Source organism: Dermochelys coriacea, chromosome 19 (assembly GCF_009764565.3).
Source record: "Dermochelys coriacea isolate rDerCor1 chromosome 19, rDerCor1.pri.v4, whole genome shotgun sequence".
NCBI classification, from domain to species: Eukaryota; Metazoa; Chordata; order Testudines; family Dermochelyidae; genus Dermochelys; species Dermochelys coriacea.
In genome coordinates this window covers 4,753,246-4,781,127 of record NC_050086.2, presented here as the reverse complement: position 1 = coordinate 4,781,127, position 27,882 = coordinate 4,753,246, and the positions used below count along the sequence as shown (strand labels likewise).

The 27,882-nt window shown below is 42.4% G+C and overlaps 1 protein-coding gene across 1 annotated transcript; it reads left to right on the top strand.

The window, feature by feature from the left end:
* The first annotated feature begins 807 nt into the window (after nucleotides 1-807).
* C19H1orf94 (chromosome 19 C1orf94 homolog) lies at nucleotides 808-18,764 on the top strand. The gene is made up of 6 exons (XM_038377246.2): nucleotides 808-1,378; nucleotides 10,620-11,287; nucleotides 12,527-12,696; nucleotides 14,761-14,835; nucleotides 17,023-17,207; nucleotides 18,689-18,764. The coding sequence occupies exons 1-6, from the start codon at nucleotides 1,113-1,115 to the stop codon at nucleotides 18,762-18,764; spliced, it is 1,440 nt and encodes a 479-aa protein (XP_038233174.1). The 5' UTR covers nucleotides 808-1,112.
* The last annotated feature ends 9,118 nt before the right edge of the window (nucleotides 18,765-27,882 follow it).

The window sequence follows — 27,882 nt, the reverse complement described above, 5'->3', positions numbered from 1 at the left end:
CCAAACCAAAATGTGTTTTAACTATAGTGGATAAACCTGTCCACAGGTACAACCTAGTTTAATAATTCTCGTGCCTCATGACCTTAAGTATCAGCAGGAACATGGCTTGGGAGCAAGAAGAATCTTCATTAGCTGGAGCAATATTAAGGATTGTCTCCTTGTCAGGCTGTGCCACTACTACACTGGGAAGCATGCTCTCAGCTGCAATGTAGTAGATGTACCTTCATGGGTGGCAATCACAAGGTTGAGCCAGCAAAAGGCAGTGGTGACAAACATAAGTCAACACACGGCAACAGGAATTGCTGGACCAGATCATGCTATACAGCCCAGCATCCTGCATCAGTTAGTGGCCAGTGCCCAATGCTTCAAAGGGAACGTTAAGAAAAAAAATAGTTCCAAAAGCAAAATCCCATATCCAGACATCCGCAAATGTTGGCAAATTCTGAAATGTTGTTTCTTGGGCCCATCTGCAGAACAAGAGGAGACTTGGCCAGCTGTGCTCCTGTTCCTTGGATTGGAGAAACAGAGGTAAACAGCAGGACAAGAGATCCATACCTCCCTGTTCTGAGTCCCACACATGCATACCTTCTCCCTCTCCCAAGTAAGTCCTTCGGTCTCTTTGCTTCAGTTTATCTCTGTGAGAGAAGGATAAGGAGGGGACCTGATATGGGGTAGGAGAAGGGACACATGGCTAAGGGGAGGCCCCTCACAGTCAGCGGAGACACCTTGGAGGTAACTCCCTCTATGCACCAGGGGTACATTAAATAAAGAACAGACAAAGAAAGGAGGAGGGGGAGGTTAATGTATGGACCTGAGAATACATGGAGTCTGGAAGTAGTGGCGATTACATGGAGACTGGTCCCAGAGGCTGCTCTCAGCCTTGCTTGGCGAGGAACACGTGGCTCCTTCTTCCATTTCTTCCTTTGGTGGTGCTGGCATCCCTAGAGCTGTTTCCGCTTGTTGTCCTTCATACTAGTTGCCAGGCCGCAGGGGTTCTATGGTTACCAAGTTACCATGGTTTGTTGCTTTTCATTCCATTCTGTACCCACAAAAACACTTTGTTTAAAAAAAAAAAGTTGTCTTTTGGTCCCTGGGTGGGAAGAAACTGAAAGATGCTCACAGGTGGGAGTGGGCTCCAGGGTGCGACGATAAGCCCCAAAAGCCCATTTCCTCTAGGACCTTTCCCAAGACACATCTGGATCCACCACAACACTCCTCAAGACAGCTTGGACAAAGCCTGTCACGAGATCTGGAAACGGGTTCAAGGTCTTTCTGAAGAGCTCCAGCCTACGTCGACGTCACCCGTCCTGCAGCCTATCTGTCACCCAGTCTTGTCATCAGAACCCCTCAGAGGAGAGGGCAGCAACTACCTGAAAGAGTGAGTGTTCTCAAAATGTCAGAGAGGAGATCACTGACCAACTCCAAGTGGAAATTCACCCCTCTCTTACACCTCTTCTTCCCTATAGCAGCTTTGGGAACATGTGTACAAACAAAAAGAAAATGAGTACTTGTGGCACCTTAGAGACTAACAAATTTATTAGAGCATAAGCTTTCATGAGCTACAGCTCACTTCATTGGCTGCTACTCTGAAACCTGTGTACAAACAGAGTAGGTAAGGTCTCAGACTGGGTGAGATAAGGCACTGTGGTTGTTTATTTTCACAGTACCAACCCAGAGGGCAAAATGATCTCCTTTCGCTCCAACACATTCATTTCCTATGCAAAACACCCTGTGATGCCTCGCCACATCTGTAATTCCAAGCACAGTAAGCAGCTGCTGCATTCAGTTCCCCACCGCAGCTTTTTTTAAAAAAAAAATCAAAATATTTACAGTAAGAAGCAAAAGCAGCATTCAAAAGAGCAAAGCAGAAAATTAAAATGTTATACTGTAAACAGCGGATCTTTACAAAGGAAAGCTGAATTTGGCAGAGAACTTTTTTCTACCAAGTCTCTCTCCGTGGGTTTCAGAGTAGCAACCGTGTTAGTCTGTATTCGCAAAAAGAAAAGGAGTACTTGTGGCACCTTAGAGACTAACAAATTTATTAGAGCATAAGCTTTCGTGAGCTAAAGCTCACTTCATCATGCATCCGATGAAGTGAGCTGTAGCTCACGAAAGTTTATGCTCTAATAAATTTGTTAGTCTCTAAGGTGCCACAAGTACTCCTTTTCTCTCTCCGTGGGGTAAGTCATAGGAAGGGAAGGAGGTACAATTTTCAAATTTAAGAGGGAAGTATTTATAGTATTCTCTTGAAGCAGGGTGCGGGGGGGGAACAAACAACAAAAAGTAAAATTTGCAAACCAAGCAATGATTAGCAGAGATTGGCAACTGTCCTGGTCTTAAGGCAAAACTGCAATACACCAGTCAGGGTTGCACAGACTGGGCCCAGCCTGCTCTGATGCAGTTAATAAGTAACATTAGAGCTTAAATTGCTTTATAAAGGTGAGGTAGTATCATTTCTCCCTTTATACAGATGGGGAAACAGACTGAAGGAAGGGATTTAACCAAGGTTACATAGTGAATCGGTGATATGTATCCAGGAATAGAACCCAGGAGTCCCGACTCCAAATCCAGTGCCCCATCCATGTTAAGTGCACTAAAATCTTGAAGGTAGGCTCCAGAAGCCATGAAGAGTCAATCAGGCTCATTTCTCCTCTCACAACCATGTGAATCTGGAGTAACTCCATTGAAGTCAGTCTCCAGTGCACAGCTGAGGTAAGTGAAAGGAGAATGCAGACCCAAGAGTCTTTATAAGCCAGATGTTCATCACAACAGTTAATGCACTAGTGGAAGGCGCTCAGATATGATGATGAGAAAGGCTGCACAAGAGCCTGTGTAGAACAGAATTAAATACTACTAAATCTGAATTTTAAGTCCTCCCCTATTTTAATAAATGAAATTGATCCTTAAAGCACCAGAATTTTTATTAGCAGTGAATGTAGTTAGTTCTGCAAGGGCAACCAACCTAACATTATCCCTTGCCAAAGTGCCTCATAACTGCCCTGAAACTATCATACCTAGAAGAGAAGACTAGAGTATAGTTCCATACTCTCTCTTTCCTTTGCATCTGTGCTGTGTGACAGTTCACAAGAGCACCAGAGCTGTGATGGAGCTTCTGAGGAGGACACCTGAACAAACAGAAACTGAGACTGAGACCCATCAAACTCGTTTTTCATGCAATGAGAGAGGCAATGAGGGCCGGTGGACAGGGCGTACTAAGCCTCGAAATCAGGAGATCTGGGTTCTACTGACACCTCTACCATGGAGCTGCTGGGTGGCTTGGGCAAGTCACCTCGCCATTCCTCACAGCCTGTGTCTTGTCTGTTTAGGGCAGGGGCTGTCTCTCACTTTGTGTCTGTACAGCAACTAGCACTATGGGACCCTGATCTTGGTCCCTGTACAAGTAATAACCGAACTGCCTTCAGATTGGTCAATGGTAACCAAAACCTAATGCCAAGACCTGCTTTGGCTCTACTCTCCGAAACTAACGCTGATGCTCAAATGAGGACGGGGAGAGGATTCCAACCTGGGCCATATTTTACAATTGATCTGGAGGTATAAGTGTCCTTATCCAACTGCCAGGAGATCCGTCTCCTGGAAGAGATTTTATAAAAACCTCACAGTCTATGCTGTGCATAGACAATAAAGGTCCATGTATTACCTGATTCATCATCTGCAACAACACTGGGGGCCAAGATTAGTCCTAGTGACCTGCTTGATTTAGCAAACTAATTATTTTAAAATATTGACTTATGCAAATCACAACTAAGTTCATTTAAATGCATCTGGAATCTTTTGAACAGTTTCACCTTCCTGGCTTTGTTACCTGGAATAGTTAGACATAGGAGGATGACAAGTCACATGGAAACATCCAGAGCCCTCTGTTCTGTTTAGTTCATATTGTGACCACGCCTAGTAGACCCAATTGAGATCAGGGCCCCATTTTGCTAGGTGTTTTCACACGTCTAGTAACAGACAGTTCACTACCTTGAAGAGCTTACAATCTAAACAGATGAGGTAGACAGGAAGGATGGCTCAGGAAGGATGGTTAAGGCCCTAGTTTAGGACTTGGGAAACCTGGTGTTCAAGTCCCTTCTCTGCCACAGACTTCATGCCTGCCCTTGGGCAATCACTTGGTTCCAGATACTCAAAGGTGCCTGAATATCTTTGCGGATCTGGGCCGTAGTGTCTTTATGCTTCAGTTCCCCATCTATAAAATGGGGATAAAGCACTGCCCTGCCTCACAGGGGTGTTGTGAGGATACGTACATTACAATATTGCAAGGCGCTCAGATACTATGGTGATAGATGCCATCTGAGTACTACGACAGGAAAAACAAAAGCTGAGCCAATTTTACAGATGCTAAACTAGGACTTATGACGATATTGCAGCAAAGAATTTGCATTGTATCCAAGCCCCCTTATTATTATTTGTACTACCTTAGCACCTAAGAGACAACCCCTTAAAATCTCAACAAACAAGTCCTCCCAGTGGCAGAGCATGGGATAGAACCCAAGCCTCCTAACTTCCAGTCCCTTGCTGTAGCCACTAGCCAACGTCGCGCCAGACAATTATACCTATATATCCCTGTAGGTATCACACAACACTAGCTGAGGATCCTTCTCTCTCCAAAGGACTTCCTCTTTCACCTCCCTGACCACATACCTTCCCTGCATTGTGTGAGCTTTCCCCACTGACAGATCCTTGATTCTCTCCATTTTCAGCTTTTTGGGTCACTATGGTCTATGTCCAGTACAACCTCCCTTCCCAACCCCTTGGCGATCCTTCTGGGATTAACATTCCTACCCTCTCAGGTTTGAAAGGACACTGCTGTGTTTGGCTCATGGAGCCGTTTGCCCGTCTAGGCTATTTTACATCTATCCAGTGGGATATCTACACGTGGTCATTTTCTAGCTTTTGTATTTTAAGCATTAAAAGTAACCCGAGGCCATGCAACTTCACAGCGGCACCATGTTCACCTGAAACAGGACAGCAACAGCACAGACAGAACTCAGATCTTTCTCCCCAAAACGTACAAGTTCCCCACCACTTGCACAAAAGCAGCAGAGTCATTAGCCATATAGGCTCTAGGATAAACAGTTGATCAGTTCCAGTTCTATCCAGTAGAGGACAGTGGAGTACACATGCACTTACCTGTCTTATATTTCACTGATGTCAAAATTTGACTCAACTTAGGCACTGAAACCAGATGGGACATTCTCTTCTTCCTATACACTCTTGTGTGTGGCAACACACATTTTTGGATGGGCCTTTGCACCTTTTTTAAAGGAGGCCTGAAACACTGCAGTAGAGATTCATATTTGCGTCCTCATCCAGCACTAACAATTTTTCACCTGTAGTTTGATTCAGGGAGATCATACTAACTTTGCCTTATTTCGGTGTTATGTATACTGAACTACTGAGCAAATGATGTACTGTTCAAGAGTTGTTAAGCTGAAGGCCGAAGGCAAGCACCCCATGCACACTGTGTGTGTATACACATGCTCGCATGCACAGAGTCCTATATTCCACAAAAAACAGATATCCTACACTGTTTGCTGTTCAGAGATTGGATGGATAGGTGGCAATTTTTCCTCAAAGATCGTGTTCTTGTAAACACACATGCTTAATTGTACATGGGGGGGGGGGGGGGCAGTATAAGTGGAGTAAATGACTCTGCTCATTTGTGAAAATGTGTTTGCAGGTTTAGGGCCTCCGTCAATACTTAACCCAATATCCCAGCATGGTGTCAGGGGTTACTGTAATGCTGGAGGTCCTCACCACTAGTGAGCATTAAAGACTCTGTGGACCTTTTTGAATAGGGTGACCAGATAGCAACTGTTAAAAAAAATGGGATGAGGGTGGCGAGTAATAGGTGCCTATATAAGAAAGTCCCCCAAAAACGGAACTGTCCCTTTAAAAACGGGACACCTGGTCACCCTATTTTTGAATGACTAGGGTTCTTAAGTCTAGTGTGCAAATTCATACACACATACTCACAGTTTGTCTCCCTTGATTTCTTCTGCAGTTGTAGGTGGATATGGCAGTCTTCACTTCCAGCCCTTAGCTTTTATGTAATGTTTCTGGGTGTGATTGAACAGGAATTGCATTTCCTACTCCAGAAGTAGCTGCATTTTAGACACGATTGAAACAATACTTCAGACACTGTTGTGTGATTTAACGTTTGTGGTACAATTTGAACTTGTTGGATGAAAGGCATTGTAGAAATGCAGAGCATTACTGAAAAACACTACATGCTACAGTCAGAATTTAGAGGCGCTCATCTGATATTGAAGATTTGTCTGCATCTCCGCATTTCTTTACAGATGGTTGGATAAGAATTGGTGAACGGGTCATACAAGAGTAGAGGGAAAGTCTTGGTAGCATCTTATAACTCTGAATTTTCCAAGGGGTGGTGTTTCCCTTCCTGTTTGAGTGTCTTTTCACCCCATCAGCTCTCAGTGCTGGCTCATGGTATTTGCTTGATCCTTTATGTTGTCCCAGCTACACAAGACTCTATCCCTTTACAGTACCTAGCACTTACACAGACTCTTGAACCACGGATCAAAGCAACCTCACCTTCAATTTATGGATGAAGAGTCTGAACCAATGTGGTTACATGATTGTCCGAAAGTCACAGAGGAAGTCAATGGAGAATTGGGAACATAAACGATGTCTGGTGACTTCTAGCCCACTGCCCTATCCACTAACCTGCCACACCTTTCAAGTTCTTCCCCACTTTTAAAATCTGGCTGTAAAACTTTCCTTCTGTGTTTGCGTTAATTTGATTCTGAGAACTGATGTGCCATATGAAGAATGCTTGAAATAGTTTTAAGGAAGGGGAAGTTTTATTTGGAAGCAGCGATAATGATAAACCATCATAGAGATCAACATAGATTTGTAGATTTTAATGTCAGATGAGACTGTTATGATCATCTAGTCCGACCTCCTGTAGAATACAGGCCAGAGACTTTCACCAAGCAAATCTCACCATCTCTGCATCAAGCCCCATAAGTTCTGGGAGAACTAGAGCATCTTTTTTAGAACATCACAGTCTTGTTTAAAGGCTTCAAGTGATGCAGAATCCACCACACCCTTATGTAAACTGTTAATCTGGTTAATTACTCTCACTGTTAAAAATATGAAGCTTATTTCTAGTCTGAACATGTATCTCAGCAGCTTCCACCCACAGGAATTGGTTACGCCTGCGTCTGCTATAATAAAGAGGCCCCCTGCTATCAGAAATCTCTCCCCTACATAAGTACTTCTAGGCTATGATCAAATCACCTCTTAGCTTCTCTTGGAGAAACCAGATACAGCAAGTGACTAAAGAAATTCAGTGTAAGGCAGGATTTCCAGTCATTGAATCATATTTGCAGCTCTTAATCCTTTCTAATTTGTTGACTTCCTTTTTGAAGTATTGACACCAGAACTGGCCCCAGTATTCCAGTAATGGTCTCACTAAGATACCATAAAGAATGGTTTTAACGCCTCCCTACTTCTACTCTGTATTGCCCTGCTAATACGTCCAAGGAACCCATCTTTCTTCTCCCAGTGCAACGTACTGGAGCTCAGGTTCAGCTGGTTATCCACTATGAGCCTTAAATGCTTCTCTCAGTCAATCTCAGTTAAAGATTCTGAAAAAGCCTCAGGTTGGAAATCTCTGATGGCCCCATTTGTGCACCAGGTGTGATGGGAATTGCACCAACTGACCCCTCCCTATTCTCCCAGCACATTCTGGGATACCTAGATTGACCACAAGACAACAGGACTGGATGCGATCAGGGTACTTGACACACCAAACCCTTATACAGATGCTTACCTTTACTCACATGAGTAGTCCCACTGAAACCAATGGCTCTACCACATCAGTAAAATCACATGTGTACATGATTGCAGGGTCAGGGCCCTAATCTGTACTGCAAAGGTAGCTTTGAACTGGAATGGAAGTCAGAGGCGGGGAGGAAGGTTATACCTTTTTAAAATATTAAATAGGCTGCACTTCACCACCTCCCAAAAACACCCCTGCCAAAACTGACCAAATCCACAGTATTTCACTGAAATTTCTTGGTTATTTGATTTTCGGACGAGAAGAGCCAGGCAGTTTAAAAACTCTGATAATTACATAGTGAGTCCACAATCAGACATAATTAGAGGTTTCAGAGTAGCAGCCGTGTTAGTCTGTATTCGCAAAAAGAAAGGAGTACTTGTGGCACCTTAGAGACTAACAAATTTATTAGAGCATAAGCTTTCGTGAGCTACAGCTCACTTCATCAGACCCACATCCGATGAAGTGAGCTGTAGCTCACGAAAGCTTATGCTCTAATAAATTTGTTAGTCTCTAAGGAGACATAATTAGGTGAATTATAATTGATGATTAAGAAGTTTGGCAAGCTATTTATATGTACATGTTTATAACCCTGGCCATCCCGTCCCACAAGCCAATAAGGATAACCAGTTTATGCATTAAGTTACTAATCATATTTGGTAATAAGTGAGCAAACTGGGTTCCTCATCACACAAGTAATCAACAGAAGGCTGGAGAATTGTGAGCAGGCAACTATACTGGAAAGATCTATAATTAAAAAGTTATTGAAAAGAAACCAATTTCTGACCATGAATGTGCCCTTTTCACCTCTGTCCTGCACCATATGCTATCAATAGATTGCAAGCTCTGTGGGACAGGAACTGTCTTTTTGTCCTGTGTTTGTACAGCTCCTAGTACCTCAGAGTCCTGGCCCATGACTGGGCTTCTAGGTGCTGCCACAAAAACAAACAAATAGTAACACAGGACGCTAGGGCAGAATGGGTATAAAACATTACCATTGTGATTTAGAAGCATTTCATACTCACTTTGCACTGGTGTGAGTGGTTGCACAAGATGCAGCTCAATGGTGAATTGGGCCTAATAGATTTTAAAATTGAGTCAGTCATGCCCCGTCATCCAGTCCCACCATCTGGCAGACACAGGCTAGGGACATCCAAAGCATAGGGTTATATCCCTGACCATCTTGGCTAATAGCCATTGATGGACCTATCCTCCATAAACTTATTGAATTCACATGGAACTCATTCTAGGACTGGGATCTTTGACTGCAACTGGAGCTGTGAGTCTAAGCGCCTCTGGAGATCAGACCACTTTTAGGTCAAGAGTACTGATTTAGGAGCCTAGCTTTGTGCACCCAGTGTGTGCAGTTTGGATAAAGAACTTGAGGAGAGAGAGAGAGAGAGATTGATTTGTATTGCATGTAGCAGGTGATTGTGTATTCCCATTAGACTTCAAATTCAGGGCTCTGTTCTCAGAACATCAGCTTGACTCTGACATTGAAGCCATCTCATTGCAAGCTGCACTAAAAGACCAAGCCAACTCTGCCTTCACTGACCTCTAACCTACCCCCAATGCTTCCAGTAAACATTTGTTCTACCATTAGTTTGACTCCCTCTGCAAAGAAGCTAGTCAATATGTATTGGTACCCTAAATTCCAAAGGTAGGGAAAGACAGTCTAGTGGATAATAGGCTACTGGACCGACTGGGAGATATTACCTCACCCATCTTGTGTCTCTGGAATTCTAGAGACATTATTATTACTAGCTGACAGTCTGTGATGTAACACGGGCATAATCCATAAACTGTGTAAAAAAAGCCAAAAATGACTGAACGTAAATTGGATGGTATTAGACTGAGCGTCCCAGTGATGATTGAGCCTAGTGATATTCTAAACAATAAAAAGCTCTCTGACATGCTTCTAGAGGTTCCATCACTTCACACTGACTCTACAGAGATTCTTGTCTTCAGAGTGGCACCCAGACAGAGAGATAATCCTGGAATTTTATTATAAAGATTATCATCTGTATTACTGTAGCATCTAGGAGCCCCATGCATGGAGCAGGGCCCCATTGTGCCAGGCGCTGTTCAAACACAGAATAAAAAGATAGCTCCTGCCCCAAAGAGCTAGGTTCAATTCTCTGCCTAGCTGTGAACTCTCTCTCTGATTTGGGGCACGTCACTTAATTTACCTGTGCCTCAGTTTCCACATCCGTGAAGTGGAGAGAATTTGTCCCTAGCTCAGAAGGGTGTTGGAAGGATCAAAATTTATTAGTGATTATGAAGTGTTCTGAAACTATAGTGATGCAGGTCATTTAAATACAGTAACACAATGTAGGCTTCAGTGGAACTTTATCTATACTAGGGCTTTGTGGTTTCCCCCCCCCCCCCCCGCCAAATTGTGATGATTTCATCAACATTTCAAATTTCAGTTAAAAAGGAGTGGGAGTGGAGACAATTCTCTCTCCCCATTTTTCAACTGATTGTCAGAAAAACCTCCATTGCTAACAACTGGTAAGGCCAGGTAAACTGATGCTGAACTCAATATTGGCTGCAAGCATATTGGGCTTGGCAACTAATTCATACGCCCCTATTGTCAACAGTCAGTCATTTTCCTAGTGTAGACAAGGCTTGGATTTCATTTTGTAGCAGAAATATATTTATAGACCCAGAATTTACTTTGAGCACCTCTCTCATAATAATTCTTTGCGTTCCCACAATGTGTTTCATCCAAGTTGTCTGCAGATATCCTTATTGAATGTGCATTATCCGTGTTAGATTTCTCTCTTTCATGTAGGTCGTTGGAACAGAACTGTGTCAAAGATGAGATTTCCCTTCTGGTGGAACAGGAGTACTTGAGTCTTACCCAGGAGAACATTAGCGGGACAGATATGCAAGGTTTAGAAGAAAGCAAAAAAACTGCCTCTACTTTAAATCAGAGTTCATCAAACAACAGCCTTTTCCTGCTTTCCGATAGGGACCAGTTGCTAGATGAAACAGAAGCAATAGAAAGCATGTTCCGAGCAATGATGGGAAGCAAAGAAAGGGAGATGAAACTCAGATCTCTCTGCGATGCTCAGCTTTCTACAAAATCCACCATTGCTGGGATTCTGTGCCCTGCAAAATGCACCTTCAAGAATGCTAGAGGAGTGGACAATGGGAGCAGTAACCCAGTGGCTTCTAACAAAGAGACCAGTAAGTCACTGGTGCCATGTCCATTGAAACACACAGAGGCTGCCAAAGTGCCAGATAACCAGATGGTGGCGGAGGAAACCAGGCTGAAGAAGGACTACCTACCAAGTAACATGTTCAGTTCCCCCACCCATAAGGAGAGCGCAGTGGTGCCTCCGCCTTCGACGACAGCAGAAAGCCAAGCCCCCGGGCCAAAGAAGCAGCTCCCGGTATTTGCCAAGATCTGCTCAAAAACTGATCCTGACTCTGTTCCTGAGGGACTTCAGAACACAGGTACGGGGTGTTTGGGAAGCATAATTTGGGAATGATTGGCAGGGGAAATAAAGTAAAGCAAGAGATGTTTAAATTGCAGCCAACATCGAATGGAAAGGGACCTCCTGGGTCGGGTCCAGTGCCCTGTGATTGCAGGCAGCCATAGACAACAGGTATGGTATTCACTGCTATATACAGAGATGTCATTTCATAGGGGACAAACTCAGTGGTTCTTAACCTTTTCCATAGTGGGATCCTCAGTTCCATACCAGGACCAACTCCCAGCATCCTCCCTGTCATCAAGCAGGATCTATGCGACACCCTTCTCCCACTTAAAAAGATGGGAGGTGACCCCAATATTGAGATCCCATGGACTGGCGGATATGGCTGATAGCTTTTTAAAGAAGCCAACTTGAAAGTCTGTATGGAACTGCCTTACTATCTGCAGCACTTGATGCCAGCCTGGTCAGAAATAAATCTTGCACATATCTCTTTTCTTATGTATTAGCAAGGGTACCATTTTCATGGTAGGCAAAACTGAGATGATCAAGGTTATCAGATAAATACTGAGTTTGGTTCACTGCCAAGTGAAAACAATAGGACTCTTTCCATTGACTGCAATGGGCATTGATTGGGTTCATAATGCATTATCTCACACTTTGTGAGGTAGAGTTAGCCCCTACGGCCCAAGATTTTCCAGAATTAACTCAAGTATTTTGGGGGCCAAAATTTGTTCATGGCCCAATTTAATACACTTTAAAGGGGCCAGAAAGTACTGAGCACTCATCCTCGGAAACTCCCTATCAGATGTCTCAGGATGGGCACTCAACATCAGTAATCCATTTGAAAACCTTGGTTTAGGTTTATTGAAACCCAGAGATGCTAAAAAATTAACGCAAACAACAAGCTAGTCAGTTTCCCCCCCCTAACCTTAAAGAGATTTTGAATGCAATGCAAAGGGTCTTGTTCCATTCTTATTCTAGCTGAACCATTTCATTCATCCTTATCCCTCAGTTACATATAATTTCAAGTCCACTCGTGACTGGATGGATGGGTCCTACTAATTAGAGAATTTAAAATGCTAATTGTTGAACTTGGGTCTCAATACTGAAAGATTGTAGCCAGTGGAAGTAGTGGAGATCTTCAGTAAATTTTGTTTGTGGGCAAAGGACACCCTTTTAAGTTAGGCTGATCCACTGGAGCAAAGAAAAGCCTGGCATGTCTGGTGACCAATGTGTGTAACCAACTTTTGTTTTATAGTAACTACGGCAGCATCAGAGAAGAACAACCTCAAATACAATGGGAGCATTTTCACCCCGCGTTTTGCCACCACTTCAATGACCACTTCCTTAAACCAGCCAGTGTGGCTCAGTCTAAACTATCCTCCGCCCCCGCTCTATCCAAACCATTCAAACTTTCCACAGTTCCAGGTAACAGAACAATAAACATACAGTGGATCTAAGCCTGGCAAGCCTGTGGTTGCAGCTCTCACTGTTTCTAAACCTCCTTTTTGCTTTGTACCATTGGAAGGATCTGAAAGGAACTGGACTGCTATCCAACTCTGAGCGCTTCGGGGGGAAAACGGGAGATAACTTTGCGGGGCAAACAAAACATAAAGAGAACAAGTAGTTTAGTGCATCGGGGGTGTTCATGCTTCACTGGGAGGGTGCTGAAATTGATGAGACATAGTGAGTTATGACTGACCATGCTTTGTACCTGTTTTCATTCCTAGGTTAGTACCAGTTTACAGTTTTCATTTGCTAGGATCCCCAAATGGATTTTTGATATGACTGCCAAGTTTACAGATAAGGATGCCAAAACTAGGGTTGCCTGTACAACCTTAATTTAGTCTCAAGTTGCCGTGTGGGAGGTCTAGGTTGGATATTAGGAAACACTATTTCACTAGGAGGGTGAAGCACTGAAATGGGTTACCTAGGGAGGTGGTGGAATCTCCATCCTTAGAGGTTTTTAAGGCCCTGCTTGACAAAGCCTTGGTCGGGATGATTTAGTTGGTGTTGGTCCTGCTTTGAGCAGGGGGTTGGACTAGATGATCTCCTGAGGTCTCTTCCAACCCTAATATTCTATTCTATGATTCTCCTTGTGTGTATACACTATGATATAGTCTTTAATTCCATGATGACTGACTATTTTGTCCACGGAATCCCGGCCTCTTTCAGTGCACAGAATGGATGATGCTCACTTAACGAGCAGCTAATCAATATTTTGTTTTCTCCTCATTCTGTGCATGGCCCCAGGCCTTATTTACTGCACACTATTACAGCCCACATCTGAAGATGGAAATGTTAATTTCCTCCTGGGCTTTTCTATTGTGCTCATCATCATCATATTATCTAGGGGCCTCACAAACACGAATGAATTCATTTTCACAATATCCCTAAATGATCTGGGAAGGGTTCTGATGGGAAACCGAGGCACAGAGATAAAGGTCAGAAGTATCCATTAATTTTGGGTGCCCAATTTGAGACCTCCAAGACCTGATATTTCTGAGTGTTTAGAACTAAATAGCACTTCAAAGCACAGCTCCCATTGACTTTAATCAGCACTTCTACAAGTCAAACACCAGGGTCTCAAGTCAGGCACCCAGAAAATGAGGAATACACAACTGGTGACCCCTCTCTGAAAATGTGGCTTAAGTGACTTGACTAGCATCACATAGGAACTCTGTGGCAGAGGTAAGGTATTTAACTACCTTAACCATGAGACCATCCTCTCTCTACCTGAAATTCCCTGCCTCATTCAATACATATGTGGAATATTTTGATTTATCTGTACCAAGATTTTCTGGTGAGGGAAAAACGTTCCACCAGGAAAAAAAAAATCAATCAGCTCTATTCTTCTCCTTTCACTTAACATGTGGAATAGTTTCTTCAGTCATGTCCCACTTCCACCAATCTTATCTCTGCATTTCTCTTATCCTCAGCTCACTCTGTTAGATTTAACACTAGATACCACCTTAGCCACATGGCAGAGTCTTATCATTCCTCTGGCCTGTTCACACTGGCTCACCCTATCCAATTGCAATGAGATTTGACCGCCCAGCTCCCTTAAACCACTTTGAAAATCTCATCCTTAGGACTAAGTTCTTTGACTAGCCTCAACCCAGCCTATCATTTTGTGGGTGCACTTTTGCACTCTGTAATCAACTACAGTTGTATTTAATAGGCATTCGCCAGCCGCTTGATACGTTCAATGACAAGTTAGCTATCCTCTGCATGCATAATTAATCCTTCTCTCCTGGAGGTCAACGGGAAGTTGAACTCATTGCAAAACAGGATGGAGAGTGCAGAATCTACCACAGAGAGCTGTAATGTAGAGAAGAAACCTAGACTTGTGGAGAATCTTGGCCAAAGATATTAACTAAATTCAGCTGACCTCCATTCCCTTGAACAAATAGCATGTCCTTGAAAAGACAAAGGAACGTACTGCACAATACAAATAAGACCTAGTCAGTCATGTCTTTTGTATTTTAACAGGGTTTGTATCAGCAGAGAGCACGGATCCCATACCAGCAAACTTTACACCCTCCCCCAGCATGCTATTCAAGACAGGTGTGTCTAAATGGTTATAAATATGCCTTCATTTGCAGAACACAGATGCTAAGTATCAAAAATTAGACAGAGCTGTTCGTCATGTGGCATAACTGACATTGGTAGCTGTGCAAAAAAAAAAGATTTGGGGGCCAGATCCTCAGATGGTGTAAATCAGCATAGCTCTATGGAGTTACATCAGTTTACATTAGCTGAGGACCTGGCCCCAAACCTCTAACCAAAATATCCAATTGCATATGCTCCATTTAGCGTTAACTTAAGAAAGTCTTTTTTTTCTTTGTAAAGAATGGTACAATCAGCATCATGAAATGGTGCATTTCTATTGTGAGTTAATGTATGAATGAGGAGGAGAACTCTGGATGAGCTGCAGTGAGATAAGCTATGACAGCAAAAGGCACCCCAGAGAGCTGGAGTGGCTTGGATGTCACCAGGAGAGTCTCAACAGAGCTGATTTTGTGCGTGTCACTGCAGCGCTTCTGGTCTCAGATCCAAATTGGTTTCTCAAGTTGGGGCTGGGGAGCTAAAACATTAATTAGGGAAAGTGCCATCACTTTGAAAGGGCAGCAGTCCCGGAGAATTTTGCAGTGACCTGCAACACCCACAGTATTATCCCAAGGGGCTGGGGGCGGAAAAGAGTATAACCATATTCTACAGAAACGTTATCAGATGGTGTAGCAGTGTAGTCTAAGGCCCTGGTCTTGACAGCCAGAGGCCTGGGTTCTCATCCCAACTCTGCTCTGTGACCTTGGATAAATTTTCCTGTATCCCCTCCCACCCTTCACCTGTCTTGTCTATTTACATTGCAAGTTCTTTGGCCAAGAACTGTCTTTTCCTCTGTAACTGCACAGCATCTACCATAGGTGGGCCCCAATTTCAGTTGGGACAGTAAAACTGCTAATAAATAATATAGATGGCATAGATGGTTTTGGGGGTGGCCAGGAGTCAGGACTACATGGGTCCAATAGCCTAAATTCTCATCTCTGACAGTGGGTCCATGGTCATCACTGCAGCCTAAGGACTATGGAGTGGCTCTCTCCCTGTTCCATATGCTGACTCTGCTATAGATAAGGAAAACAGAATGCTGTGTCCGATGCCACATAAACTCCTCTGCCAAGCTAATGGACTTCGGGGGTTGCCCAAGAGGTAGTTTACTTTTCAGCAACCACATTTCTGTCCAAGACAGTCAGTATGATGCTTTGACTCTGCTTGCTTTTTCCATCTTTTCCTTCTGAAGAGCGGACAAGACTTTAAAAAAGGAGGATGGGACTTTTGTTTTGAAAAGGAACCAAGTCACCAACTTGTGGGCCTTTCTCTGGGCAAACATGAGCTGGGTCCCTTGCAGCCACTAAATTAGCTAATCCCTTCTGGGCATTCTCTCCAAGATAAGGAGGCTTCTATAGCAAGATGCAACTCACCCAGCACTCAGACACAGCAGCTTTTTCCTCTTTCATTTCTGTTCTATAGGAGAGTGGGGTGAAGGGGAAACCTCATCAGATCAAAATTTAAAAGCTGGGCATACCACATAGCAGACATCACTGCAACTCTCTCTCCAAACAGAGACATGGCTGAGAAGCACTTTCATCATGCTGAATGCAACTGAATCAGATCTGAATGACACCACAATTTCTTTGTATGATGAACAATAGGAAGTAGAATGAGGAGCTCTTGTCAGCTTTGATATCCTTGACATGTTTTGTGTCATTTACAAGGGTTCTATAGGAATGGATGCAAAAATACCTGTTGTTGTAGTTGAGCTGATTATCATAATGTCTTAAGTTTCTTGAGAGCTAGATTTTGGGAGGTGCTGAGTACACTTTCAACCCCTTTGACATCAGTAAGAGTTGAACGTTTAAATTCATCCGGTCAAAAATGGTGATGGGGCAAGGGAAATATTTTTTTAAATGTCCCTGTTTTATCAAAGTTAGAAAATTCACTGATTTAAAAAAAAAAAAAACAACAACCCCCAACAAAACACAAAACTGTAACGAGACCCACAGTCATTAAAAAAAGTAGAGGGGAATTTTTGTGCAAAAATGTCATGGAATATTTTCCCTTTTTAGTATAATTTTTGCATTTCAAAATTTGAAATATTTCATCCATCTCTAGCTCCAACTGGCATCTACAGATCAGGCTGTAAAAGGTTTTATTTCACCAACTTCTTGCTCTTTGTTTCTTTACCATCTGTAGGTAACTCCATACAATCCTCAGCAGATTTTCCGGTCACCTTACACCCCTTTATTGAACTATATCCCTCTGGTCCAGCCCGGTTATTCATACCAGCAGAGGAACCCCTCCAAAGCATCTAGCAGCGTACGTGATCCACCAGCAATGGCGGGTGATGGACCACAGTATCATTTTTCTCATTCATATGGGTACGTCCACACTGATGTGTGGTCTAGTTCTCATAGCACATCATGGGAGGGTTTGGTGAGTTACAGTAAAGCCACATGGAGCTACTGACTGGAGCTAGTTGGAAAATGGAATTTCCATCCAGCTGGAATTTCTAACTTTTCAAACTGCTTTTAATACCCAATCAGAACAAAAAGTCAAAATTTACAACCGAATAGAATTTCCAAAAAATATCAATTCAGAAACGTTTTGTTGTGATAATGTTCACTTGTTTTATTTCTGTAAGGTTGGAACATTATAATATATTATAGAAAATTCAATGCAAGTCCAAACAAATGAAATGAAAGTCAAAACCAAATATTTTACCTGATCTAAAAAAAGTCAAAATAATTTATTTCATTTATTTTCCAACAAAAAGTGAAAGTTGCCATGTTCCTGCAAAGTGTTTTGATTTCAACAAAACTATACTATCTGACGGAAAACTGCTCCATCTAAAGTTTCCCCCTGCCCCATCAGCTCCACCCCTGACCTTCACTGCATGTTCTGAGATGAGTTGTCTTCCAGACACAAAACCATTCATCTTGAGTCTTAGTTTAAAGAAAGGGAAAGTCGTAAGAACAAAAATCAAAAAAGAGAACAGTGTATGTGTGTCTCCTCTGCAACATGCAGCATCAGCCCTGCCTTGCAAAAATGACAGCTGTCCCTGCACACAGACAGACTTCGAAATGTACATGGTCACTACTCAGGAAACAAAATGTTAATGGTTACACAGCTATATCCATCAAAATAATGATAGAACATTAAAGGGGAGGTGGGAGTTTTTTGAATTTCTAGGACATTTTTCAAGTCATGACAAAATTTTCAGTCACCAAATTCAGGGTGGGGTGGGAAGAATAGGACAAAATTAGATGAGACTTTTGTGAAAAAAATGCTCCCCCTTTTTCAAGAGGAGGCCAATCTAAATGTTTTGAATTTCTATTTTTTGTAGAATTTATGGAGCCCAGCAAGGGCTAGCAACCCAAGTATGAATCTAAGGTCCTTGGTGGACTTGTACCAGGGCAGCTGGCCCATGCAGAGGTGCACACCACTGCATCTTCACTCCTATTGTTACCCTTGCTAGCTAGATTAAAGCTAGCAGGGGTATGTCAACCAGCTACATTTCACCTTAATTTGCGGTATAGGCACATCCCTAGACATGATGGTTAAAATGCTGAGGACCACTTGTTTGTAACAAGAGTGGGAAAGTTTAGGGGGAAAAGACAAGTATCTATACAAGACCTATGACTCTTAGGGCTGGATTTTTAAAGGTATTTAGGCATCTAACAATGCAGATGGGATTTTCAAAAGCACCTAGCTGTATCTTTAGGCATGTAAATAACTTTAAAAGTCTGGCCCTTCATCATGATTTCAAAAAACCAATCTCAAAAGGAAGTGTGTGTGTGTGGGGAGGGGAAACTGTGGAGGAAATCATAATGAAACTGGATTTAATTTGAATGTTTTTCAGGTTTAGTTCTACACCTGGTGGATCTGTGAGGACAAACCCATATTTCTCTTCCAGTGGGAGTGGTATAAACTTTTAGAACATCTAACTTTTTGACGCATCATTTGGAGACCCTGAAGCTTCAGTCACTTAGGAATTCTGAGGTCAAATAAGGACTTATTTTGTGTTTCCCACAGTGAAGATTTCTGACTAGAATGAGCCTGCATGACTTATGCATAAAGAAACAGCTACACAACAATTCATCCAAAAGAGGAGAGTTTTGTTTAGCAGAAGCAAATGAGATTTGGGGGGGGGGGGTGTAAGATGGAGGGAAATAATAAAAAAAATGTTTTATTTATGACAGATGCCTGAGCTGCTTAAAATTGAATTTTGCTGTAATGAAGATGGCTGATACAAAAAAGATCATGACCACAAATTTCAGAGGCGATAACTTGAGTCGTGTATTCAAAGCGAGATTAACACAGAGGCATTCAGTAGCTACGGGGCTTGATTCTGTGGAGCAAATGCTTGTGTCTTGTATCTGGAACCATGATACTGATCTACGTTTTAGCATTAAGGAAGAGGAAACCAGAATGCCTGTACAAAGGAACTTATTTTACTATGTTCCTTTATTGAATTCAGAGTTTCAGGCTCTAACATTTGAAAGTGAGCTTTTGCCATTGCAACATAGCTCTTGCTTGGGACTATATCATTAAAACAGCCTCAGAGTGGTAGGCAATCTACAGACAATTATGATGGATGTCTTTCTACCCTAGTTCAACAATAAGCTGTTGGTTTAAATGCAGAAAGGACTGAATGGAATTATGTGGCCTATTATGCTGGAGGTCAGACTCACTAGGTGATCATAATGGTCCCTTCTGGCCTTTAAAGAAAAAAAAAGGTAATAACGTCTCTCTTGCAAAGAGTTTACAATCTGCAATTGTAAGGTCCTGCAACCGATAACGTAAGTGTCTGCCTGTGCACTAACTTCAGTAGGTCTTTACTTAGGGCTTGTCTACATAGGGAGTTATACTGGTATACGGTTAAGTGTGAATACCAATAACTAAAGTTGGACTGGTATAACTCCGCATGTGAACACTTTCCAGTATAAGTGCCTTTTTTGATTTAGCTTATGTTGCTTTCAAAGCAGTTTAAGCTAAACCAGAAAAAGCCGCTCTAGTCTAGAAGACGACTGTCCACATAGGGAATCTAACTATAGCTGATTAATTATACCAGTATAATTTCCTGGATAGATAAGGCCTTAGATTGTAAACTTTATGGGTCAAGTACCTTCTTTTTGTTTTGTGTTTGTACAGCACCCACCCAATGGGGTCCTGGTCCATGAAAAAGTCTTTTAGGTGCTTCTGTAATACAAAGGATAAAATAATGGGGCTCTGTGCAGGCACTGCATTCTGCTGAATGATGAGGGGAAATTGATGCAGAGAGGAAAAGGATTATCTGGAACATAACCACAGTGGAATGGGATATCAGATTAAGCCCACACTATGACAGCTGTATAATTGCCCCATATTTGAGCTTTATGAGCTGCACATTTGGGAAGAGCAATACGTTCATTTCTAACAGAAGGAAGCTGATCTCTGCCATCACAGTTCTGGGACAAGAGAGATAAGAATATAAGAAAGGCCATACTGGGTCAGACCAAAGGTCCATCTAGCGCAGTATTTTGTCTTCCGACAGTGGCCAGTTCCAGGTGCCCCACAGGGAATGAACAGAACAGGTCATCATCAAATGATCCATCCCGTTACCCATTCTCAGCTTCAGGCAAACAGAGGCGAGGGACTCTATCCCTTCCCATGCATTTTCAAGACTTGTTCCCTGCAAGGCAGAGAGCACCCTACACCCATAATAAATTCAACAGGAGTTAAGGGTTTTCAGCCCCTTTCTTAGGGCCCAATCCAAAGCACTTCGGAAGATATTTGGCATCTCTACGTTGTCATCCAAAGTGCCTTGGACCAGCCCTGGAACACCCTTGTTTTAACAGGCTTCGGATTGGGTGCAGAATGCTCAGTATCTTGCAGGATCAAGCTCCCAAATACAGATGGCAGTAACTTCTGGGTAGCCCACTCCACAAAGCCGACATTGGGAAATAAATTCAAACCTCCCTTCCCTGTACACCACGTAATGTGCTCCATGGGATGTTTTTTTCCCTGCCATATTTTACAGGCTTCAGATGAGTAAGGCCTAAGTGATTTCAGAGCTGCATCGTCCATATTGGCTACACTTGACATCTAATCTCACAGCAATCCTTCAGGTGACATTTCAAACATACTATTAACCTACGTTTTCTCTTTCTCCACACTGTGTCAGCATTTTATTTCAGGTTGTACAGATGATTGATTCTACTGAGGACAATTTATGATAAGAAATACATGCTACTGCAGGGGGAGGGGTGCCACAAGCCAAACCACAGGCAAAGACTCTACCAAATACAATTAGGCCAACAATTAAGAACCTCCAGTGTTTTTGTGAAATATCAATGTCCTTCACTATGTATGGCTTGTGGGTAACGTGACAGCTTGATAATAGAACACAAGCTGAAATATTGCTAAAGGAATGCCAAGGCAGCAGGGGGGAAAAAATCAAAGCCATGTGTTGCCCTAAAAACTCTCATTGGCGTCGGTGACAATTGCTATAGCATCTTTCATCCAGAAAGACTTGGAGCACTTTGCACATTGATATACAGGCTATATAGAGGGATCATTTCACCCACTTTTGGAAGGAACATGGCAGCTGTTTAACTAGGTCCATTAACATTATACCACAGTTTAGGATAGGAAGGAAGAACCCATTTGATACTTCAAGGGCAATTTAGATGAGAGGAATGCAGTTATTCCAATTGGAATTTAGCCAGGACACGAAGGTAACTGCCCTTACAGTACTCTTGGTCCAAACTTCTGATTTATCCCTCAACCAATAATCATGATTCATCTGTAATACAGTATTCAATTCCATGATCATATACTCTTTTTCTTTTTGAGAATACAGACTAACACGGCTGCTACTCTGAAACCTGTCTTTTTCCAACAGCATCCCAGCCTCAGCCAGGGCACAGGACGGACAGGACTCAATTAATGATTCAATATTTTGTTTTATCCTCATTGTTCAATGTATTTACTGCACAATATTCAAACCCTGCTCTGAAGACAGACTTAATCATTTCCTCATAGGCTTTTCAATAGCACTTATCACTGTAGTACCTGCCTGCTCAACAAACATTCATGAATTTATCTTCATAAAACCTCTTTATGCTGAGGGGGTGGAATTCTCTATCGACCTCCGGGATCTAATTTGGATATGGATAGAGCCCTTTTTAATGTTTTTAATAAAGTAAATACTAATGGAAACTGCGTGATCATGGGAGACTTTAACTTTCCAGATATAGACTGGAGGACCAGTGCTAGTAATAATAATAGGGCTCAGATTTCCTAGATGCGATAGCTGATGGATTCCTTCATCAAGTAGTTGCTGAACTGACTAGAGGGGATGCCATTTTAGATTTAATTTTGGTGAGTAGCGAGGACCTCATAGAAGAAATGGTTGTAGGGGACAATCTTGGCTCAAGTGATCATGAGCTAATTCAGTTCAAACTAAATGGAAGGATTAACAAAAATAAATCTGCAACTAGGGTTTTTGATTTCAAAAGGGCTGACTTTCAAAAATTAAGGAAATTAGTTAGGGAAGTGGATTGGACTGAAGAACTTATGGATCTAAAGGTAGAGGAGGCCTGGGATTACTTTAAATCAAAGCTGCAGAAGCTATCGGAAGCCTGTATCCCAAGAAAGGGGAAAAAATTCATAGGAAGGAGTTGTAGACCAAGCTGGATGAGCAAGCATCTTAGAGAGGTGATTAGGAAGAAGCAGAAAGCATACAGGGAGTGGAAGATGGGAAGGATCAGCAAGGAAAGCTACCTAATTGAGGTCAGAACATGTAGGGATAAAGTGAGACAGGCTAAAAGTTGAGTAGAGTTGGACCTTGTAAAGGGAATTAAAACCAATAGTAAAAGGTTCTATAGCCATATAAATAAGAAAAAAACTAAGAAGGAAGAAGTGGGGCCGCTTAACACTGAGGATGGAGTGGAGGTTAAAGATAATCTAGGCATGGCCCAATATCTAAACAAATACTTTGCCTCAGTCTTTAATAAGGCTAAAGAGCATCTTAGGGATAATGGTAGCATGACAAATGGGAATGAGGATATGGAGGTAGATATTACCATATCTGAGGTAGAAGCAAAACTGAAACAGCTTAATGGGACTAAATCGGGGGGCCCAGATAATCTTCATCCAAGAATATTAAAGGAATTGGCACCTGAAATTGCAAGCCCATTAGCAAGAATTTTTAATGAATCTGTAAACTCAGGAGTAGTACCGAATGATTGGAGAATTGCTAATATAGCTCCTATTTTTAAGAAAGGAAAAAAAGTGATCCGGGTAACTACAGGCCAGTTAGTTTGACATCTGTAGTATGCAAGGTCCTGGAAAAAATTTTGAAGGAGAAATTAGTTAAGGACATTGAAGTCAATGGTAAATGGGACAAAATACAACATGGTTTTACAAAAGGTAGAGCGTGCCAACCTAATCAACCAACCTAATCTCCTTTTTTTAAAAAGTAACAGATTTTTTAGATAAAGGAAATGCAGTGGATCTAATTTACCTAGATTTCAGTAAGGTATTTGATACCGTGCCACATGGGGAATTATTAGTTAAATTGGAGAAGATGGGGATCAATATGAACATCAAAAGGTGGATAAGGAATTGGTTAAAGGGGAGACTGCAACGCGTCCTACTGAAAGGCGAACTGTCAGGTTGGAGGGAGGTTACCAGTGGAGTTCCTCAGGGATCGGTTTTGGGACCAATCTTATTTAATCTTTTTATTACTGACCTTGGCACAAAAAGTGGGAGTGTGCTAATAAAGTCTGCAGATGATACAAAGCTGGGAGATATTGCCAATTCAGAGAAGGATCGGGATATTATATAGGAGGATCTGGATGACCTTGTAAACTGGAGTAATAGTAATAGGATGAAATTTAATAGTGAGAAGTGTAAGGTTATGCATTTAGGGATTAATAACAAGAATTTTAGTTATAAGTTGGGGACGCATCAATTAGAAGTAACGGAAGAGGAGAAGGACCTTGGAGTATTGGTTGATCATAGGATGACTATGAGCCGCCAATGTGATATGGCTGTGAAAAAAGCTAATGCGGTTTTGGGATGCATCAGGAGAGGTATTTCCAGTAGGGATAAGGAGGTTTTAGTACCATTATACAAGGCACTGGTGAGACCTCACCTGGAATACTGTGTGCAGTTCTGGTCTCCCATGTTTAAAAAGAATGAATTCAAACTGGAGCAGGTACAGAGAAGGGCTACTAGGATGATCCGAGGAATGGAAAACTTGTCTTATGAAAGGAGACTTAAGGAGCTTGGCTTGTTTAGTCTAACTAAAAGAAGGTTGAGGGGAGATATGATTGCTCTCTATAAATATATCAGAGGGATAGATACAGGAGAGGGAAAGGAATTATTTAAGCTCAGCACCAATGTGGACACAAGAACAAATGGGTATAAACTGGCCACCAGGAAGTTTAGACTTGAAATCAGACGAAGGTTTTTAACCATCCGAGGAGTAAAGTTTTGGAATAGCCTTCCAAGGGAAGCAGTGGGGGCAAATGATCTATCTGGTTTTAAGATTCTACTTTATAAGTTTATGGAGGAGATGGTATGATGGGATAATGGGATTTTGGTAAGTAATTGATCTTTAAATATTCAGGGTAAATAGGACTAATCCCCTGAGATGGGATACTACATGGATGGGATCTGAGTTACCCAGGAAAGAATTTTCTGTAGTATCTGGCTGGTGAATCTTGCCCATATGCTCAGGGTTTAGCTGATTGCCATATTTGGGGTCGGGAAGGAATTTTCCTCCAGGGCAGATTGGAGAGGCCCTGGAGGTTTTTCGCCTTCCTCTGTAGCATGGGGCATGGTTGACTTGAGGGAGGCTTCTCTGCTCCTTGAAGTCCTTGAACCATGATTTGAGGACTTCAATAGCTCAGACATAGTTGAGGTTTTTCATAGGAGTGGGTGGGTGAGATTCTGTGGCCTGCGTTGTGCAGGAGGTCGGACTAAATGATCAGAATGGTCCCTTCTGACCTTAGTATCTATGAATCTATGAATCTCTCTGTTTTACAGATGGGGACCCACTAATTTTGGGTGCCCAGTCTGAGCTCCCAGGACCTGATTTTTCAGAGTACTTAGCATTATATAACTTTATATGCTCAAAGCACACTGAGAGATTGACTTCAGCTGCAGATGTGAGTGCTCAGATGCAAGGCAAACCCCAAGGTCTCAAGTCAGGCACCCAGGAAACGATGAACACACAATTAGCGACCAACTCTGAAAAGTTTGCATGCCCAGCACCACCCAGGAACTCTATGACAGAAGCAGGGATAGAATCTGATTCTCTAGGGCAGCGGTCAGCTGCGTAAACCATGAGATGGTCCTTCCTTTCCCTGCAATCCCTCTGCCACACTCACTACACACCTTCCAACTTCTGGCAACAAATGAGGCAAGGGTCCTACACACTACAGCCTCCTTCACCACACACCCTTGATTCATATCCAGTGTAGGTCCGTTCTGTGCAGTGAATGAGGTGGGCTCTCATGGAAAAAAATAGTTTGTGATCATGTAATTAAAGTCTGTATCGTAATCAACTGTGCAAGGGAGCGGAATTAAGGTTGTCCAGGCAAAAATGTTTAAAAAAAAAAATTCCCAGCTAGCTCGATAATGAAATCTCAACACCACATAGAAGTGTTATTACCCCCACTTTGAAGATGGGGAAATGGAGGGTCAATAACTAACTTACCTGTACCGTGCCTCAGTTTCCCAATGGGTAATAGTAGGATAAAAACACAAGCACGCCTTTGACAAAGCAACAAATAGAATCTAGACCGTTAAAGTCCCAGGGTACTGCTATAACCACTGGACCATATTTTCTCCCACTTGCAATTTGAAAGGATTATTCCATATATGACAATTAGAGCAATTACGTTTTCATTACAGGATGGGAATAACTTGGAAAGTTCAGGAGATCTGGTTCCCATCACAATCAGGTGCTTATATCCAACAGTGGGCAGACAAAAAATATCATGAGATTTCTAACACTACCTAGTCTCACCCAAGTCAGAATATCCCTCTCATCCACTAGTCTAGCCAAAACTGAAAATGTGAGCAAAAAGTTTAAAATGGAACAAAATAAAAACCAGCCACACCTTTTTTCCAAGCCGGAAAATGGGTTCAGAATTTGGTTCAGTTCCATCTGAATTAACTCACCCTGAATTACAATACATTGTAGGGTTCTCGAGTCCTTAAACCCACTGTGAGGTTTTTTTTCAATATTCCTAACACAATTAATGTAACAAGATGAAAGCATCATCAAGTCCTATTACATTTTTCTTCCTTAGTAAAGGACTGATGACAAACTAGGAATCAGAAGCTAGATTGAATTACATTTGCCACAGAAGAGTTCATTAAGTAATAGTATGTAATAAAAATCCTCATCTGTCAACTTGAAGGAGAGACAGTCTACTTAGGAAAGCTGCGGGTTGTTTTCTACAGCGTTCTGTGGCATATAAACATTCAACTGAGGCATGGGGGCAAAAGGGCACCAGACATGAAGGCTGGTCCAGCGCTTAGAGCCTTGGAAATCTGGCTTTATGTCCCTGCTCTGCCAGATTTCCTGTGTGCCCTTTGGTGAGTCATTTAGGCCCAGATCCTCAAAGGTATTTATGTGCTTACTACTAATGGATTGTTTCAATGGGAGTTAGGTGCCTAAACACCTTTGAGGATCTGGGCCTTTGGCTTTCGGTGCCTCAGTTCCCCATCTGTAAAATGGGGATATTAGCACTGACCTACAGAGTGTCGTGAGGATAAATACATTTAAGGCTGAGCGGGGCTCAGATACTACAGTAATTGATGCCACATAAGAACCTTTGATAGAGTTAACGTCCTTTCCTCTTCCAGAGATCAAAGGGCCCTGATTATTACTAATATGATATAGACCTTTCATCCAACAATCTCATGGCCCAAACAAGAAATCCCACAGTGCCCCCGCAAGGAAGGCAAGTATTCTTGCACCCACTTTTCTGAGCAGGGAAACTGAAATACAGAGATGAACTGGGGGCCGCAGAGTGAGTGGGGAATCCAGGAAGAGAACCCAGGAGGTCCAACGCTCGGTGCCCTGCTCTGACAAGCCACATCTTCTCCTTTGCCGAAAGTCTAGTATTCCCTACGCATCTGACACATTCAGCCCAGGAAGACAGCGATTATCCAAAGCCATGAATTTGGCTGTAGAGCCAAAGTTCAGGGCATTTAGCCTTCGGGTTCTGGGTCAGGATACATGAAACCCAGCCCTACAGTAAATGTGATAGATTACGAATGCAATCACACAGACTTTCCTTGCTGGGGAGAAGGGCACCATTCCCACAGTATTGTTTTGTTTCTCTCTTCCCCTTGCAGTGCCTAAAAACATAGTATAGTCTGAGAAGAGCCTGCTTGTTAAACAAAGGTCTGTTTAATTTACCTTACCAAAAAAATTGACTGTTTGTGGCATAGGGATTTCTTTTTAGGGAGGAATTCTCTAACCATGCTTTTTCCCCTTAATCCATCATCACGAGGTATTGTTCTTTAATAACTGTATAGGACTGTGGCCTCACACCTCAGTGGTTTACAGAATGTGTAAAAAGAAAAGGGGTAAAATCCTAGCCTTATTAAAGTCAAATGTCATTAACTCCCATTGACTTCAACGAGGTAGGATTTCACCCCGTAAACCCTGTTGTGATGAGCATCCAACCTGGCTCCCCAAAAAAGGTCCCTCTTTAAAACAAAACCCCACTCCCATAAAGGATAGCCCCCCTCCCACATTCCTTCCAGTTCCTTCACATCTTTCATAGTCCCTGCATTAGAGCAATAGCCAGGTTAGGGAACCTAGTTCCAATATTGACATGTTCTAACTATGTTTTTCCAAAAAGATCAAATCAGGTTATAATCACATGAAGGCAATTAATCAACCATGCTAAAACACTGATCCTTTCCCAACCACATCATAACGGGATTCCTGCTCACCGTTTTAACTGTAGCATACACAAGGCCTAAAAGGGCAATTCAACTCTGATATTCCAGCACCAGCGTCTATTCTCCAAACCCCGGCTG